At 59.3% G+C, this 15,361-nt stretch overlaps 7 protein-coding genes across 9 annotated transcripts; 3 read left to right on the top strand and 4 right to left on the bottom strand.

Annotated features, from left to right (window-relative positions):
* Nucleotides 1–1,025: 1,025 nt before the first annotated feature.
* Nucleotides 1,026–3,101, top strand: SDRG_00273 (the record flags this gene model as incomplete). 2 transcript variants are annotated; one of them, XM_008605743.1, is made up of 8 exons in its annotated part: nucleotides 1,026–1,312; nucleotides 1,361–1,453; nucleotides 1,499–1,789; nucleotides 1,837–2,013; nucleotides 2,066–2,219; nucleotides 2,281–2,342; nucleotides 2,387–2,779; nucleotides 2,824–3,101. In XM_008605743.1, exons 1-8 carry the CDS (start codon nucleotides 1,115–1,117, stop codon nucleotides 3,073–3,075), a joined length of 1,620 nt encoding a protein of 539 aa, XP_008603965.1. In that variant the 5' UTR covers nucleotides 1,026–1,114. The 2 variants fall into 2 exon arrangements, with proteins under 2 accessions (XP_008603965.1, XP_008603966.1); XM_008605744.1 differs by lacking the exons at nucleotides 1,026–1,312; nucleotides 1,361–1,453 and having other exon boundaries at nucleotides 1,604–1,789; nucleotides 2,824–3,075.
* SDRG_00272 (hypothetical protein) lies at nucleotides 3,029–3,761 on the bottom strand. The gene is made up of 5 exons (XM_008605742.1): nucleotides 3,591–3,761; nucleotides 3,386–3,543; nucleotides 3,274–3,340; nucleotides 3,160–3,230; nucleotides 3,029–3,109 (listed from the first exon to the last, which is right to left on the bottom strand). The coding sequence occupies exons 1-5, from the start codon at nucleotides 3,720–3,722 to the stop codon at nucleotides 3,082–3,084; spliced, it is 456 nt and encodes a 151-aa protein (XP_008603964.1). The 5' UTR covers nucleotides 3,723–3,761; the 3' UTR covers nucleotides 3,029–3,081.
* Nucleotides 3,762–4,820: 1,059 nt separating this feature from the next.
* Nucleotides 4,821–5,645, top strand: SDRG_00271 (hypothetical protein; the record flags this gene model as incomplete). The annotated part of the gene is made up of 1 exon (XM_008605741.1): nucleotides 4,821–5,645. The coding sequence occupies one exon, from the start codon at nucleotides 4,821–4,823 to the stop codon at nucleotides 5,643–5,645; it is 825 nt and encodes a 274-aa protein (XP_008603963.1).
* Nucleotides 5,622–8,872, bottom strand: SDRG_00270 (hypothetical protein). The gene is made up of 4 exons (XM_008605740.1): nucleotides 7,284–8,872; nucleotides 7,155–7,240; nucleotides 6,603–7,108; nucleotides 5,622–6,540 (listed from the first exon to the last, which is right to left on the bottom strand). Exons 1-4 carry the CDS (start codon nucleotides 8,843–8,845, stop codon nucleotides 5,677–5,679), a joined length of 3,018 nt encoding a protein of 1,005 aa, XP_008603962.1. The 5' UTR covers nucleotides 8,846–8,872; the 3' UTR covers nucleotides 5,622–5,676.
* Nucleotides 8,873–9,261: 389 nt separating this feature from the next.
* Nucleotides 9,262–11,352, top strand: SDRG_00269 (hypothetical protein; the record flags this gene model as incomplete). The annotated part of the gene is made up of 4 exons (XM_008605739.1): nucleotides 9,262–9,456; nucleotides 9,503–9,582; nucleotides 9,630–10,362; nucleotides 10,411–11,352. 4 exons carry the CDS (start codon nucleotides 9,262–9,264, stop codon nucleotides 11,350–11,352), a joined length of 1,950 nt encoding a protein of 649 aa, XP_008603961.1.
* Nucleotides 11,353–11,594: 242 nt separating this feature from the next.
* On the bottom strand, nucleotides 11,595–13,310 carry SDRG_00268. Of its 2 annotated transcripts, XM_008605738.1 has the most exons (8): nucleotides 12,923–13,307; nucleotides 12,622–12,871; nucleotides 12,396–12,578; nucleotides 12,250–12,344; nucleotides 12,087–12,198; nucleotides 11,945–12,040; nucleotides 11,764–11,893; nucleotides 11,604–11,709 (listed from the first exon to the last, which is right to left on the bottom strand). In XM_008605738.1, exons 1-7 carry the CDS (start codon nucleotides 13,283–13,285, stop codon nucleotides 11,793–11,795), a joined length of 1,200 nt encoding a protein of 399 aa, XP_008603960.1. In that variant the 5' UTR covers nucleotides 13,286–13,307; the 3' UTR covers nucleotides 11,604–11,709; nucleotides 11,764–11,792. The 2 variants fall into 2 exon arrangements, with proteins under 2 accessions (XP_008603959.1, XP_008603960.1); XM_008605737.1 differs by having other exon boundaries at nucleotides 11,595–11,893; nucleotides 12,923–13,310.
* Nucleotides 13,311–13,470: 160 nt separating this feature from the next.
* SDRG_00267 (hypothetical protein) lies at nucleotides 13,471–15,317 on the bottom strand (the record flags this gene model as incomplete). The annotated part of the gene is made up of 8 exons (XM_008605736.1): nucleotides 13,471–14,077; nucleotides 14,120–14,325; nucleotides 14,369–14,536; nucleotides 14,581–14,736; nucleotides 14,778–14,811; nucleotides 14,860–14,960; nucleotides 15,005–15,081; nucleotides 15,129–15,317. 8 exons carry the CDS (start codon nucleotides 15,315–15,317, stop codon nucleotides 13,500–13,502), a joined length of 1,509 nt encoding a protein of 502 aa, XP_008603958.1. The 3' UTR covers nucleotides 13,471–13,499.
* Between the last annotated feature and the right edge of the window lie 44 nt (nucleotides 15,318–15,361).

The raw sequence follows: 15,361 nt of genomic DNA, 5'->3' as shown, positions 1-15,361 counted from the left end.
CCTGGCTATTAGCTGCCTGGCTACCCAGATTCGATGGGACGAACTGTGCGGAAGCGGAACGAAGGTGGGCCTCCGACCCACGACATTGATCGCTCCTACTCTGAACAAGGTGATCGCGACCTTGGCCTTCCGCAGACCAGTCTGTGCCGCTGGCGCCAGCAGACGAGGCGTATTGGATGGCTCCGTCCGACGACACGACAACACACACGCTCGGCGTTGACTAGTGGATGGTTGGAACACGACAAGCCGAGTTAGCATGCGAGTACTATGAATTGCACCCTATGAATACGAGTACATACGACCTCGGTACCAGCCATCGCGTCGCGGAGCCAGAGAGCCAAGGACACTTGGACGCTTTGGGACGACTATCTGGATTATCCGGATACCACATCATCCACCCAAACGATCGGCGTCGAGGCCAGCACGGTAGCCAGAGCTTCTTGCAACTGCAATTGCGTTCGAAGAGCTGTTTGAAGGTTCCACGTGCCTTGCCTATTAGCAAGACTGCTGGTTTCCAGCATCGCATAAAGAGAGGGCCAGGATAGTCCTACCTTGTTCAGTGCGTGGCGTCGAGCTACTCTTCACGGTGCAGTCTACCGGTACCTGCAATTGCTACGGGTACTTTGATTTACTAGATACGCTGACTCGCACCTCAACGACGGCATCACCCGTCGCTGCAGTCGGTCGCTTGAAGTATCTCGAGAGGTTGTCGCGCGCCAAAGATCCGACAGAGCGCAATCGCTCGACGAGCCATGGCGTCGTGCATCGTACATGAAACATGCACATTGATATGCTCTTGCTCTTCAATGTTCGACATTGCTCTGCGGATTGCGAGCTCTTTTCGACAACGAGCGCCAAAAGCTCGTTTTTGAAACCCAAAATATTCATCACGTTATCAAAAGTCCAGTATACATTCATGAACCCAATAATACGGAGTCGTCGCGACGCACCTAAGCGACGAGCATCAACCTCGAGTACCCTAGCAGTTGCACACTCGGTTCCTGTAAAAAAATATGACCCATCGAGTGCTCTTGGCTTGGCTACTGCGGTTTCAAAAAATTGGCTGTCGGTTCACGAGAAACCGCCAGTATGTTGCGTGCGTTTAGACGCTGCGATGGACACGGTCAAGGCGCCGAAAGCGCTGCTCCATGAAGATGCCATGACCAAGAAGATGGAGGGCGACGTCCTCGTCCGGCACGGCGACTATGAGAAGGCGATCATTTGCTACAACAAGGCGTGTTTTATTAGCCCCGACGACTATACTCTCTACGCGTCGCGCGGGTCGGCGTACGCCAAGCTCTGCGACTTCAAGGTTCGCCCTTCTCGCCAAATGAACTCGACGATGTCGCAACACATCTAGTCGGCCATTGGCAACTTTAAGAAGCTGCTCTCGCTCCAAAGCAACCCGCCCCAAGCCATCAAGGAAGAGATCGCAGCTGTCTTCAACGCCCATGTAGCGTCGCAAATTGGTTTCAAGCATGCAACAGGAGGACTCTAGGGCTACTCGTTTCTTCTCGACAAGGAGTACTCGACGGCGATCGTCTACTTGACAGATGCAGTCGCACTCGACGCGCTCCAGGCCAACTACTGGCTCCATCGGTGCATGGCGTACTTGGGCCTCACCCTCTGGACAAAGGCGCTCAAGGACATTGACCACGCAATATGCATTGACGCCAACGACGCCGACATTCTCGTGCTGCGCGCCAAGCTCCACTGGAAGCTCGGACTCATTGATAAAGGCAACACGGATATCTCCCGGGCGTTCAAGCTCTGCCCCAACCACCCCGAGGTCCGACTATAGACCCCGTCGGAGTGCGACAACGCCTTGGACCCTAGGTGCTGGACTTTGAGCGAAAAATGTGGTACCAGTCCCAGCACTTGCACGACTTGGCGTGCCGCCACATTTTGGGCCGCGACTTTGCCAAGGCACTCGACTGTCTCAATTCGTGCATCAACTTCAATGCGGAAGACCCCAAAGTGCTCATTTTGCGCGCATCGGTCTTTCGAGAGCTCGTACGACATAGGACAAGTTGTCCACTGTTGCTGACAATATGTATGTTGCTAGCGAGACTACCGCGCAGCACTCACCGATGTCGAGCGGGCATCACGGTCCTTCTTTGGCAAGCAATTTGGCGACGAGCTTGACGAGCACATGCGGCACGTCCTGCCAACAGAAGAGCACCCCGAGATTAGCCGGCAGCGCAACCTCATCCTCAACGGTACACTACCTCGCCGCACTGGACGATTGTTATCGGTGGCGATGACTACATGTACAACTAGACATGGCCATCATGCACATTCAGGCTGGTGACTTTGAGGCGGGTCTTACGGCCATGAACCAGGTACGATGTCGTCCGGAGGACAAGTTGTCCATAATTCGGAACAGGCGATCGCGTCGGAGATTGAAACGTCGTCGCGCTTTGAAGGCAAAGCCATCGACTACCGGTATTACATCAACCGCGGCGACTGCTACCGCGCGCTTGGGAAGCTCCAAGCGGCGCTTGCCGACTACAACACGGCGCGGGAGCTCCAGCCAACCGACACGGAGATCCACACGCGAATTGCGATGATTCGGTACCACTTTGGGCTCGAGCTCTTCAACCGCGCCGCGTTTGATAAGGCTGAAATTGAGTTTTCGTCGGCGATCCGACACAACCACAAGGTGCCTGCGTTCTTCATTCGGCGCGGCGACTGCTTTCGGTACATGGACCAGAGCCAGCTGGCGTACCAAGACTACCTCGTGGCCTCACGCTTGGCACCGGACGACGCCGAGGCCAAGGTACAAGCACCGCCTCAACCAGTCGACGTGACATCATTTTCTAGGTCAAAGTATCGCAATATGCGCAGTATGGCGCAAGCGAAGGGGTCGTCGCGCCACGGCACCAACGCCGCGCACGGGCGCCAACGACCAAGCCGACAAGTGTCGAGCGAGCATGGCGCGGCGCCGTCCAGAAAGACAAAGCGTACAAGGCCCTCCTCAACCAACGACCCGACCTTGCCTCGCCGTCCAAAGACCGGATCCAGCCACTGCCGTCCACGACCTTTGAGGAATATTGTCGCGAGCTGCGTTCATAAAGAGTTTTAGAAATCTTTGTACAAGAGCTCGTACCTACGATGACAAGTTGACCATTTTCGATCGACAGAATGATCGTAGTGTACTGTGGAATGCGCTCGTGCGGGATCGGCGAGATCACAATGTACTTGCCATGCATCGCGCCACGGAAAATGACCTGGGAAGGAAGACTTGCAGGAAGGAAGGCAACAAGTTGTTACCTCGACCAAGTCGATACAGTCTTGCTTGGTATAAAAGGCGCCGACAAACTTGGTATGGTCGGGCGTGCTACGCATGACGATGGTGTAGTTGCAAGCGGCGACGACGACGTACCCAAAGTCGACCTTCATGTGCTGGCCGTTGAAGAAGAAGATGGTCGACGGAATCAAGCTCAAGTCAAAGTACTGGCAGTAGACCTCGACGTCCTGCACGTCCGTGTCGACCGTGTACACTTGCGCCATCTTGGAGAGCTCGACCTCGCAGCGGGCGAGCTACGCCATGGCAGGTGAGCCCATTTCATCGCGTAGAGATGACGCACAATGTCGTCCATCTGGAGGCAGACGGCGTCGCTGCTGCGACCGAAGCGCAGGACCAGCACCTTGTCCTTGGTCCCGCGGATCGCATCGTCGATCGCGGCCTTGGTCGGAAGCGCTTCCAGCAAGTAGGCCATCGCTAGCTTTCGGATCCGTCCGAATTTCGCCGAAAAGTCCGAATTTCGATCCTGATTTCGATGCTGCCACGCACACACATTGGACAAGAACGTGGCAGCAGCAGCTGGCAGCACCGTTAGCACACGATCTCGGAGCGACCGCAGCGTCCATCGTTGCAGACACTCACCGCCAGAAACTTGTACACAGCGACCGTAAAGAGCTGCGTCACGAAGGTCGAGCAAGTTGAAGCTTTGGTGATACATTAGACACAGGTATTCTGCCTCCGCTGCTACGCCCAACGGTGGCTTTTGTTGTGGCGGCCAATGTGTGTCAATCGCCCAAGCCAGGTGGCCACGCTCGTTGTTGACCGTGCTGTTTTAGCCGCAAGAGCCACCGAGACGACCTCTACGCCGCACGTTTCAAACGAAAAGGGAGGCACCTCGCCTTGACGCGCCACCGCACGCACCGTCAGCCGCTTGCAGACGTCCCTGACGACGAGCCAACGAAATCTAGGTTGCATCCCAATCGAGCTGTCCCAACGCATTTGAGAATCATGTATATATCGCTCCTCCCGAGCGATAGGTCAACCAGTCTTGACGACCCGACCAAATAAAGGGACGCCAAAGTGCATTCGATATACACTGACGCGCGACAACAAGCGCTTTCCACCGACTCTGTGCTCTGGAGCCGCTTGCCATTTGGTCGGCGCTGGTTTCTTCCGCGGTTGGGTGTAAGCAGTCTTTTTAACGGCGTCGCTATAGCCGTCGCGGTCGTTGATCGAGTGGGAGTACACGTAGGAGTAGTAGGAGCAGTAGGAGTAGGAGTATCAGCGGAGGAGCAGCGTCCGTCGGGCCGGCCGCAACGTTGCCGCCAAGAGATTGGACTTGTGTATCACGAAGAGCGGGTCGTATTTTATTTCAAACGTTTTATTGCATCTAATAATTTGTATGCGACCGTTTGCATTTAATACCGTGTAGACGCAAAACGCCCGCTGGCCAACTGGGGTAGAGACTATGCAGATTCGCGGCTGTAATGGGCCGCGCCGGAGCAGTAACAGGCGCTCAGTTGAGAATTCACGCCTGACTACGTACACCCGTACTAGTACTTACGACTAACAAATGAAGTCCACCGCCCTTGCCTTCCTCGCGCTCGCCGCGCTCGCCGCCGCCTCGGACGTCACTGTCAGCGTCAACGGCGTCGACCGTGTCTTTACAGTCCACGGCACGTCCCCGTGCTCGGGCAGCGACCCGACCCGCGTCGGCATGTGCCCCGGCCCGCAGGAATTCCTGCATTACGGCTCGTGCTGCGTGCAGCTGCCGGAGCGAACGACCGTCGTCATGGGCTGCATGCCGCTGCGGTCCCCGGTCGACACGTGCGATGCGCTCGCCGCGTCGCTCGGCCACCCGTCGGTGCCGTCGACGCCGTCGGAGGTCCTGACGGCCGCTCCTGCTACCCAAAACGCCATCACGACGTCCGCACCCACGGATGTCGCCACGTCTGCGCCATCGGATGCCACCACGCCCGCACCCAAGGATGCCGCCACGCCCGCACCCAAGGATGCCGCCACGCCCGCACCCACGGATGCGACCACGCCCGCGCCGTCGGATGCGACGCCCGAGCCAACGACCGACGCTGCGCTGCCCCTCAACGGCACGCGCGTCCAAAGCCAAGCCATGACCGACAACAGCAAGGCCGGTGCCACCAATGCGAACGACGGTGCGGCGAGCACGACGGCCACGATGGCTCTCGCGGTCGGCTGCTGCGCCGCCGCGCTTGCGGTTGTCGGCGGCGTCCTCGTGGCGCGCAAGAAGAACGAATCCGCGGCCATGGCCGCGTCGCCCAACACGCCGCCGCAGCCGATGAGTCTCCCGGTCGGCTACGGGGATGAGAGCCCGATCGATGAAGACTCGCTCACGCCGTTGAGTGCTGTCGTGTGCATGTAATCCCCACGCACTAATGAGTTTTTAACAAACGTTATCTAAGATCCTTTGTTTGAATGCTCTCGGCCATATACGTCGCACTGCGTCGGGCCGCCCAGATGCGAGCGAGTCGCGCGTGCAGCGACTCGGGCCGCACCGGATCCGACGCCTCCAGAAACCGAACGACGCCGCGCAAGCGTGGTGCCAGCGCCGGGTTGGTGCCCCGAAGATTGGCAAACAAGGTCGCGAGCAGCGACGCAAGTGCGTCGGTCGCCCGCGGTGTGCGTGACTGCGAGAGCCGCACGAGAAACTCGAGAAACCCGTAAAAAGTGAGCCACGCTGCGCAGACCACTGTGCAGTCCTCGGGCACGGCGAGCTGGCTCGAGAGGTAGAGGCGCTGGGCGGTGCGGAGTGCGTCTTTCGAAGGCTTCTCCGGCAAGAGGCCGCCGTCGCGCATAAGATCGATGGCCCGCGCAAAGTCGAGAAACGGCTTGGTCTTTGTCGCTGCGTGGTGGTGCTTGAGGAGTGGCAGCGAGCGGGGCGTCGCGTATGCGTCAAAGACAGCGCGGAGCGTCGGAAGGTAACACTCGAGGACGTCTTCTGTGGCTTTTGTATACAGCATCTTGGCCCGAAAGCTGTCGCCGGGCGATCGCTGTGCAAACGGCAGTATGTGATGGATCAGCAGTGCTTGGAACGACTCGCCAATGTCAAGGCCGACAGCTTGTTTGTGGCGGCCAGGCACATGGCCAAACCGCAGCCGCGCAATGCGCACGAGTGCCTCCAAGAATTCGTAGCGGGCGAGGCCCTTGGTCACGCCCGTTGCGACGAACCCGAGCTCCGAGAGGTGCGCGTTGACCTCGTAAAAGACACGGTCGACGTCGACGGGCTTACAAAAGGCCGCATCGTACACCTGGCAGTCCTACAACCCAGCCTCAGAACTCAGATTCTCAGATTGCACTTGCAGAAAAAGGCAATCTCAACCGTGCAAAATTGAATGAACGCGCGCTGGTGCAGCGAAAAGCCGTGAATCGTCTCGGAGAGGCTGCGCGGCAGCGTCTGGGCCGCGTAAAAGTGGTAGATCTCAATAATCTCTCGGTAGTGGGCCGTCGCCAGCGCTCGCAACTGCAGCTGCTGCTTCTCCCGCTTGACCACGCGGCCGATGCGGGACCGGTCCCAATCGCATGCGACGGCGCGGGCGAGGACGCTGTCGGTGTCAAACATAGCGCTCGACGGGTAGTCGGACTGCCGGGCGAGGAAGAGCGATTGGTGCATCGACCACGCCGAGACGAGCGCCGTCGGGTCGTGCTCGATCGGGTTCCAGCGCGGATACGCCGACTGCGTCAGGCTGGCCGCACCCGAGTGCAACGTCACCTTTGGGGTCGTCACCGACGTCGTAGGGCGTGTAAAGTAGTACTCGATCGGTGTCGGTGGTACCATTCGATGCCGTACAAAACTCTGATCCGTATCAACCCTGCTCATCGCGTCGCCTACGTCACCACATTACCGACCAGACGCGTCTGGTACGAAGGCTACCTTGAAACTGGTCGATCGACAGGCACAGCGACGCGGCCTCGACACTGGGTGCATTGAGCGGCCGCCACGTAAACGTATGCTCCCGCCTAGTAACGTGATGTAAGACTCGTTCGGAAAACGTGGTCGTACCAGCCACTGCAGAGCCAGCAGTTGATGTCGTTGGTCGCCTTGTCCAAGGTCACATTGGCACCAACATCGCGCGTGAAATGGTCGAACCGAAGGTGCTGCTGGGCGTTGACCACCGCCACGTCCGACTGCAGATGCAGAATCACCGTGTAATTGTGTCGAAGGCCCGACTCGAGGAGCTTGAGGTCCTCGACGCTAAAGTGGTTGGCTTCGAGCACCAAGTGGTGCAAGTCCGTGTTGCGACGCAGCATCAAGCTAAAGTTGGCGAGGGCTTGGAGCCGCGAGGCCTCGCCCGCCGACCCCAGTGGGTTCCAGCTCAAGTCCAAGTCCGCGAGCCCCAGGTTCCTCTTCAACCCGTCGGCGAGACTGTCGAGGCCAAGACCGTGCACGTTGTTCCAGCGCAAGTTGAGGCGCTTTAACACCCGTGTGCGCATGAGCGTGCGGCCGAGCGGGACGATTGCGCCGTGCCCCAGCTTGTTGTAGCTCAAGTCGAGCGACATAAGACAGGTTTCATCCAGTTTTGAGACGAGGGGCAGGACATGGCGGTCCATCAAGTGGTTGCCCGCGAGGTTGAGGTGCACGAGCTTGGACACGTTGGACGTGAGCTCCGTCGCGATTGCTTGAATCCCAACGGGCCCGATGGCATTTTCGCTCAGATCGAGACTCGATATCGCCGTTGTCGGAAGCACTGTCATGAGATCACGGACCGCATCGCTGCGCAGACCGTTCTTGGAAAGTGCGAGGCGGGAGACCTCCGATCCGTTGGCCAGTCGACTCGCGAGAGCAGAGGCATTCGCATAGCCGTGGCAGCGGTCCGTCAGATCCAAATCCTCAGCGAGCGACAATGGCTTGGGTACCGTAAGCACCTGTGAACACCGCTTGAGGTACGCCCGCTGCGACTGATGGGCACGCGCTGTTGCCGACGCTTCGCTCGCGCGGCAGATCGAGTAGAACGTCCACGCTTCCTGCTCGGCAGCCGAGAGACGTCGCGGCTCCGGTGGCTTGTCGGGCGGAACATTGTGCAGCGTGGGCGGCAACTCTGGCTGCGAGAGCTCGGGCATAGCACACGTTGCAACCATCGGCTCGGAGGTCGGCAGCTCCATGGACACTTGTACCGTCATCTCGGGCGCGACTGCAATGTCATACGGAAGCGCCACGGGCTCCACGGATGTCGGTACGACTACGGGCGGGGTATCTTCGTTGTTGGCCTCCGCTAAAGAGCCTTGCTTGCTTTCTCCTGTTGGGCCCTTGCCTCGCGGTGGTGCAGCCGATGCGGCCTGCCCCGTACTTTGCTGGGTCGTCCTCGTGCTATTCAGCATACCGTTTTCACGGCAGCGCCGCGCCGTCTGTGGTCGACCAAGCTTGGGGCTGCTCGGGGCACGCGTCCGCCGTGCCGTCTGCGGGCGACATGGGGTCGTCGACTCGTTGCTGCGGCTGGGCCGGGCGGTTTGGGGTCGTTGGGGTCGTTGCGGAGCCATAATACCAATACGGGATGTGTCGGTGCTCCATATCCACAGCTTGGAGCGCTCGAACGGAGGCACGTACTCAGCGCGCGGACGCGGCATACCGCCTGTCCGTAACTGACGTGGCAGCACGTTTCACCAAGTGCGCCGTTCCGATCAAGTGCGACGCTCCTTGGCCTTTCTATTCGCGTAAGAACGAGCGCACTTTGTGCGAATGGGCGGCAACGGGCAAGTGCTTAAATTCGGCATATGCCATCTTGCCAGCGCCTGGCAAAGGAATCGTTGCTTGGACTGCCCAGATGCTGTATTGTGTCCGTGGGCAGATAGACAGAAGCGCATGCGTCCTTGCGAGTGCGATGATGTCCCCAGAGACGCGCGCGCGTGAGAGCGTGTGGGCATTGCTAAAGGAGGCACATGCCGCGCTCGGGCGGCCGGCTAATTTTGGCGCGAACGGTTTGGCCGGTTTTGTTAACCGGATGGCCATTTCCCGTTTGGCCCCAGAAGACAGAGCTGCGAAGATGGTGGCCCTCACGCCCAACGCGGTCCAGATGCTCCACACGCGGCAGAGCCCGGATGGCTTTGAGCCGTGGCTCCAGCTCATCGACATCAAGAAGATCCCGTCGGCCTCGGGCAAGGGCGGCGACCGCTACCGCCTCGTGCTCTCGGACGGCCAGTTCTACATGAGCGGGATGCTCTCGTCGCAGCTTTCGATGGTAGCCGCGCCGCCTCTGGCCATGCAGCTCATGGCGCATGCATTAGGTGACTGAAGATGGCACGCTGAGCATCAACTGCTTCGTCAAGCTCAAGGACTACGTCGGCAACACGGTCCAAGGCCGCAAGTGCGTGGACGCCCCACAATCCACATGGTGCTCATGCCGCTGCGTAGGATTCTGATTTTGCTTGGCCTTGGCGAGGTGCAGCCCGGCTACGAGCGTATTGGCTCGCCCGAAAGCATCGAGAAGGCGGGCGCGGCTCCGGTCCCGGCACCGACGTATGCTGCGCCGACGTATGCTGCACCCACGTATGCGGCGCCGGCGGCACCGACGTATGCTGCGCCGACGTATGCTGCACCCACGTATGCGGCGCCGGCGGCACCGACGTATGCTGCACCGACGTACCAAGCGCCCGCGGCGGTGCAGCAGCCGTCGTACTTGCCGCAAGCGGCGCCGGCACCGACGATGACGCGCAACCCGTACGCGGCGCCGGCCGTGAACAAGGCGCCGGTTGTGCGCGAGGACCCCAACATGCGCATCTCAGACATTGCGTCGCTGAACCCGTACTCGGGCGGTCGGTGGACGATCAAGGCGCGCGTCACGGCGCGGGCGCCCATCAAGAACTGGACCAACGCGCGCGGCCAGGGCAAGCTCTGCAGCTTCGATTTGCTCGATGCCAAGGGCGGCGAGATCCGCGCGACGCTCTTCAACGACGCAGTCGACGCGTTCTACGACCGGCTCGTGCCCAACGGCGTCTTTTTCTTCTCGGGCGGCAAGATCAAGATGGCCAACCGCAAGTACTCGGCCATCAACAACGACTACGAAGTGACGTTCGATGCGTCCTCGGACATTGTCCCTGCCGGCGAAGACCATGCGATCCAGTCAGTGCAGTACAACTTCAAGCCGGTAGAGACGAGCGACGTTTCTCGAAGAAGCTCACGTTTTGAGCCTTAGATTACGTCGATCGAGTCGGTCCCGCCCGAGTCGACGATCGATATGATTGGCATCGTCAAGAGCGTGGCACCGTGCGCAGAGCTCACGTCCAAGGCGGGCAAGCAGCTGCAGAAGCGCGACTTTACCATGGTCGACGACACGCTCGCTGAGATCAAGGTGACGCTCTGGAACGAGCGCGCGCAGGACCCGACCTGCGACACGTGGGTCGACCAAGTGCTCGCGATCAAGGGCTGCCGCGTCTCCGAGTTCAACGGCCGGTCGATTGGCACCTTTAGCAGCACGGGCTTTGTGCTCAACCCGCCGCTGCCCGAGTCGGCGCGCCTTCTCAACTGGTACCGTGGCGGCGGCGCGTCGACTGCGACCAAGTCGCTCAGCGTCGGTGGCGGCGGCGTCAGCGCGGGCATGGGCACGTTTGACCAGCGCTCGGTGGTGACGGACATCAAGGACCGCCGCCTCGGGTACGGCCAAAAGCCCGACTACATTACGCTCAAGGGCGCCGTGAGCTACATCAAGCACGATGCGAATGTGAGCTACCAAGCGTGTCCCAAGTGCCAGAAGAAGGTCGTCCAAGACGCGGCGGGCAACTACAGCTGCGAAAAGTGCCAGGCGTCGCTGCCGACTTGCGAGAACCGGTACATTCTCTCGCTTGTGCTCCAAGACTGCGCCGGTAGCACGTGGGCGTCGGCGTTCAACGACCAGGGCAAGATCATCATGCAGGGCAAGACGGCCGACGAGCTCTTTGAGCTCAAGGACGCCAACGTGAGCTTGTACGAAGCTCACTTCAAGGCTGCGCTCTTCAAGACGTACCTCTTCCGCGTGCGCTGCAAGGCCGAGCCGCACATGGACGACCTCCGCGTCAAGTCGCAGATTGTCAACCTCGAGCCGCTCAACTATGTGCAAGAGTCGGCCGAGCTCCTCGACGCGATCGCCAAGTACAACTAACTCTTACGTTTTATTCGTGTCGACTTTGGTCCCTGGTGCGCCGACTTTTTGACGTTGAGATTCGAGCACTGCAGGCACGGGGGCTGACGAGTGAGCAACGAACAACTCGACCTTCCTCGTCCTGCGACAACACGCGACAGCGCAATGGAGATTAGGGCTTCACATGTAGCCAGAACCGCCTAGTACGTAGTTGGGTACACGCAAATAATACCTACTAGACCTACTATAGTAGTTTAAATAAGGGATGTAATGTGTGATGACGCGTAGACTGCGAGATTATTATTTGGCTTGGTATGCTCGTATTTAGTTCGCAAGGACTATACTAGCACCGCCACCGCAGGCAGCGCAGATCAACGTCTTTGCAGTTGCACCGTGAGTGACGACTAAAAGGTTGGCCAAACGAAAACGCACCAAGTTGTCTTCTCGCACAGAGACGACGCCTAGTACGTGACGACGGCGCGGAGGCAGCTGCCGCTCTCGAGCGCCTTGATCGCGTCGTTGATCGTGTCGACGCCCTGGAATGTGTGCGTGATAAAGTGATCTATGCATAGCTGCTATAAGAACGATGGACGGGGTAGGGTTATCGTCCTACCGATGGGCAGTTCGCCGGCCATCGACTGCTCCACAAGCTTGGGCACTTGGCTGCGGCTCTTGTAGCCGCCGAACGCCGTGCCCTTCCACGTGCGCCCTAATTACATTAGTATGGATACGCCGATGACGAGCGAAGAGAGCACCAGTGATGAGCTGGAATGGACGCGTCTGGAGCTCGTGGCCGGCCGACGCGACGCCAATGACACAGCTCTGCCCCCAGCCGCGGTGCGAGGCTTCCAGCGCCGCCCGCATGACCTACAGCATACATGCAGATAGCGCTTCGTGCGCACAGGAGCAGGTCCACACCTCGACGTTGCCCGTGCAGTCGTACGTGTAGTCGATGCCCCACTTTGTCTTTTGGACCAAGACGTTCTGAATGGGCTCGTCGAGCGCCGTGGGATCTACGAGTAAAGGGCATGCATGCTACGCATTCGAAGAGAAGTGGGATGTACCAAGACAGTCGGTGGCGCCGAGCGACGTCGCCATTTCGAATTTGGCCGGGTTCGGGTCGATCGCAAAGATGCGCGTGGCACCGGCGATCTTGGCCGCTTGGATGACGGCCAAGCCGACGGCGCCGAGGCCAAAGACAGCAACCGAGCTCCCGGGGTGCACCTTGGTCGTGTTGAAGACAGCACCTACCGCAAAATTCATCAATTTATTCTGGACGTCGTCGAGTACCAAAGCCCGTCGAGACGCCGCAGCCAAAGAGACACATCTTGTCGAGCGGCGCGGTCGGGTCGATCTTGGCCGCCGAGATCTCTGCAATCACAGAGTACTCGGAGAAGGTCGAGCACCCCATAAAGTGGTAGATGGGCTCGCCGTTGATCGAGAAGCGCGATGTGCCATCGGGCATGACGCCCTTGCCCTGCGTGCCCCGGATCTCGGGGCACAAGTTGGTCTTGGGCGACTCGCAAAAGATGCAATCCGACTAGACGCATACCGCATAAGATGACATGGTCATGCGTCGCACGCGCCGTACCTTTTGGCACTCGGGTGTGTAGCACGGAATGACATGGTCGCCCGGCTTGACCGACGTCACGCCAGGCCCGACGCTCTCCACAATGGCGCCCGCCTCGTGGCCCAAGATGCACGGGAAGAGGCCCTCAGGGTCTTCGCCCGACAGCGTGTACAGATCCGTGTGACAGAGCGCGTTGGCGATGACCTTGACGCGGATCTCGCCGGCCTTGGGCGGCGCGACGTCCACCGTCTCGATCGACAGCGGCTGGTTGGGCTTCCACGCCACCGCAGCCTTGCACTGGATGACCTTGCCCGCCGTCGAGCTCATGTAGCGCGCCAGCGAAGGGCGCACCATGCGCTGCCCGAGGCCAACCGCTCGTAGCATGCTGACCAAGATCTTGGAGAATGATGGGCAATCCACACATCCATGTCCGGATACGATGGTCCGGCGCCATCCGGATAACATGAACATCCGGATAAAGATTTGCCGTCTGCTTCAACTGCAACCTGCGCAAATTCGGAAATGGAAGTCGGTTCGTCATGTCCTTGCGACTAGAGACAAACTAAACATCCAAGTAGAACTGAACAATACGTTTAGTTTAAAAAGGACCAGGGTCTCTGCCGAGAATGGCTGGGCGGCTCCACGAGACGACGCCAGTCCTCGTATTGTGGTAGAAGTAGCCGCCCGAAGTCGGATCGAAAATGGCAACGTAGGCGTCTTGAGCCATCTTGCGCAGGCGGGCACGTGCTTGGTGGACCCGAATCCGGCGTTGCACGTACGACGCCGCATCCTCGAGCGAGAAGGCCCGTATGCGCGTCAGTCGCTGGAGGCGCGCCGCCGCGTCTTCGTCGGCCGCGAGCTGCGCAAACGACCGGGGCGTGAGGAGCTCGGCGTCGTCGATGCACCGCGGCTTTGTCCACGTGACGAGCTTGGTCTTGACGTTGAAGTAGTAGTGTCGTCCGAGACTTGGCTCGTAAATCTTTTGGTAGACGCGCGAGAGGAGCCGTCGCAGGTGGCGCCGAGCGACCGCGCACCGCAGCATGCGCTGAATCATAGCGGCAGCTTCATTTGGCGTCAAGGGCCGGCGGCGCGGCGCGTCGTACTCTTCACTGCCCAAGAGCTTAGGTTTCGTCCACGACGTTGTCTTGGTGTGCTTGTTGTAGTAGTAAAAGATGCCTGTGTCATGTTGCCACACCATGAGACACAAAGGAACTGTACCGGTCGCCGGGTCTTGGAGCTTGACGTAGACGCGGCGCAAGAGCCGCCGCACGGCCTTTCGAGCGCGCATCGATCGAAACGCGCGCTGAATGTACAGAGCGGCGTCGGCCTCGCATAGCCTTCGCTTGCGCTTGGGAACACTCGTGCTTTGCAGCGCTTTGGGCTTATCCCACCGGACTTGGTGGGTGCGCTTGTTGAGGTAGTATCTACGGTTCATAAGAACGTAGTGGGATCGTAGCGTTGGCGTACACTTGTCCGGAACTGGGGTCGACCATCTCGGCGTAGATGCTTTGGATCATGAGCTTGAGGCGGTTCCGCGCCTTCCGGACCTTCCACATATCCTGGATTTTGCGCACAGCGATGGCTTGTGGCAAGTTGCGCACGCGGAGCTGCGTCTCCACATCGTGCATGAGTTCCCTAATATAGTAGCTGGCTCGGCGTCGCCTTTGGTATAGCTGTACCGAATGTTGTGGTCGATCGCCTTCATGTCCTTGAACGCTCTCTCGACGTGTTCGTCGCGGTTGTTGTTGCGGGTTTGTTGCGTCGACGATGCGAGGAAGGACGTGGTGTGGCCAAGCAGCAGCTCGAGCTCCTTGTAGTCCTGTGCCATCTTGTGCCTACGATTTGCATATGGCAGGTTTCATCCAAGGTATTGTACCGCGCGAGGTGGGCCAGCCACTGCTTCTCTTCGTCTAGCTCTACAGCGTCATATGTCTCTTGCTCGCGGATCACTGAGATACCATCGTCGTCAAGCAGGCTCCACGAATGGTCCATGCGCACGGGCGGGTGACGGGCGTCAAAGCACGCATCGCAGTAGAGCCCGGTCTTGGTCGGGTCAAACCTAGTCGGGATCGTTTAAGCCATTACGATAAACATCAAGTCGACTTGGTGCAGTGGTAGCACTTGCGCGTCGCCTTGGCTTGCTTGCACACGATTTGAAATGCGCAGGTGCGCGGTTGCGTCTACGCATGGTGCACAGATGCACACATTGTCGTATTGTCCATCGTACCAGAATTTCGCGCTGGCTGTCGCTCAGGTGCGGCTGCCCTTGCCATAGCCGGCGCTGGTCGCCAACGTCTTGCACGACAGGCCGGAGCGTTGGCGGCGGCGGTCGCTGCTTGCCGACGCTTTGCAGCGGCGCAGTGCAATCGACGGGCGTACCAAAGAGGTCCTCGGGCCACGACGGGTACGCCGCCATTATGCGAATAATCAAGGGAAACATTATTTCTTGCTAATTATAGT

The sequence above is a fragment of the Saprolegnia diclina genome (assembly GCF_000281045.1).
Source record: "Saprolegnia diclina VS20 unplaced genomic scaffold supercont1.1, whole genome shotgun sequence".
Classification (NCBI taxonomy): Eukaryota; Oomycota; class Saprolegniomycetes; order Saprolegniales; family Saprolegniaceae; genus Saprolegnia; species Saprolegnia diclina.
This window is presented reverse-complemented; position numbering and strand designations above follow the sequence as displayed.

Bases quoted from the DNA above. Each gene is read 5' to 3' on its own strand.
- SDRG_00270 (XM_008605740.1), bottom strand. From the start codon at position 8,845: ATGCCGCGTCCGCGCGCTGAGTACGTGCCTCCGTTCGAGCGCTCCAAG. The intron at 7,109-7,154 runs GTAGCCTTCGTA...GTGGTGACGTAG, and splicing joins GTCGATCGACCAGTTTCAAG to GCGACGCGATGAGCAGGGTT. The intron at 6,541-6,602 runs GTTGAGATTGCC...GCTGGGTTGTAG, and splicing joins CGTTCATTCAATTTTGCACG to GACTGCCAGGTGTACGATGC.
- SDRG_00272 (XM_008605742.1), bottom strand. From the start codon at position 3,722: ATGGCCTACTTGCTGGAAGCGCTTCCGACCAAGGCCGCGATCGACGAT. The intron at 3,341-3,385 runs GTACGTCGTCGT...CGTCATGCGTAG, and splicing joins CACATGAAGGTCGACTTTGG to CACGCCCGACCATACCAAGT. The intron at 3,110-3,159 runs GTACACTACGAT...TTGTCATCGTAG, and splicing joins CCGCACGAGCGCATTCCACA to GTACGAGCTCTTGTACAAAG.
- SDRG_00268 (XM_008605737.1), bottom strand. From the start codon at position 13,285: ATGCTACGAGCGGTTGGCCTCGGGCAGCGCATGGTGCGCCCTTCGCTG. The intron at 12,872-12,922 runs GTACGGCGCGTG...GTATGCGTCTAG, and splicing joins ACACACCCGAGTGCCAAAAG to TCGGATTGCATCTTTTGCGA. The intron at 12,579-12,621 runs GTACTCGACGAC...ATTTTGCGGTAG, and splicing joins CGGCGTCTCGACGGGCTTTG to GTGCTGTCTTCAACACGACC.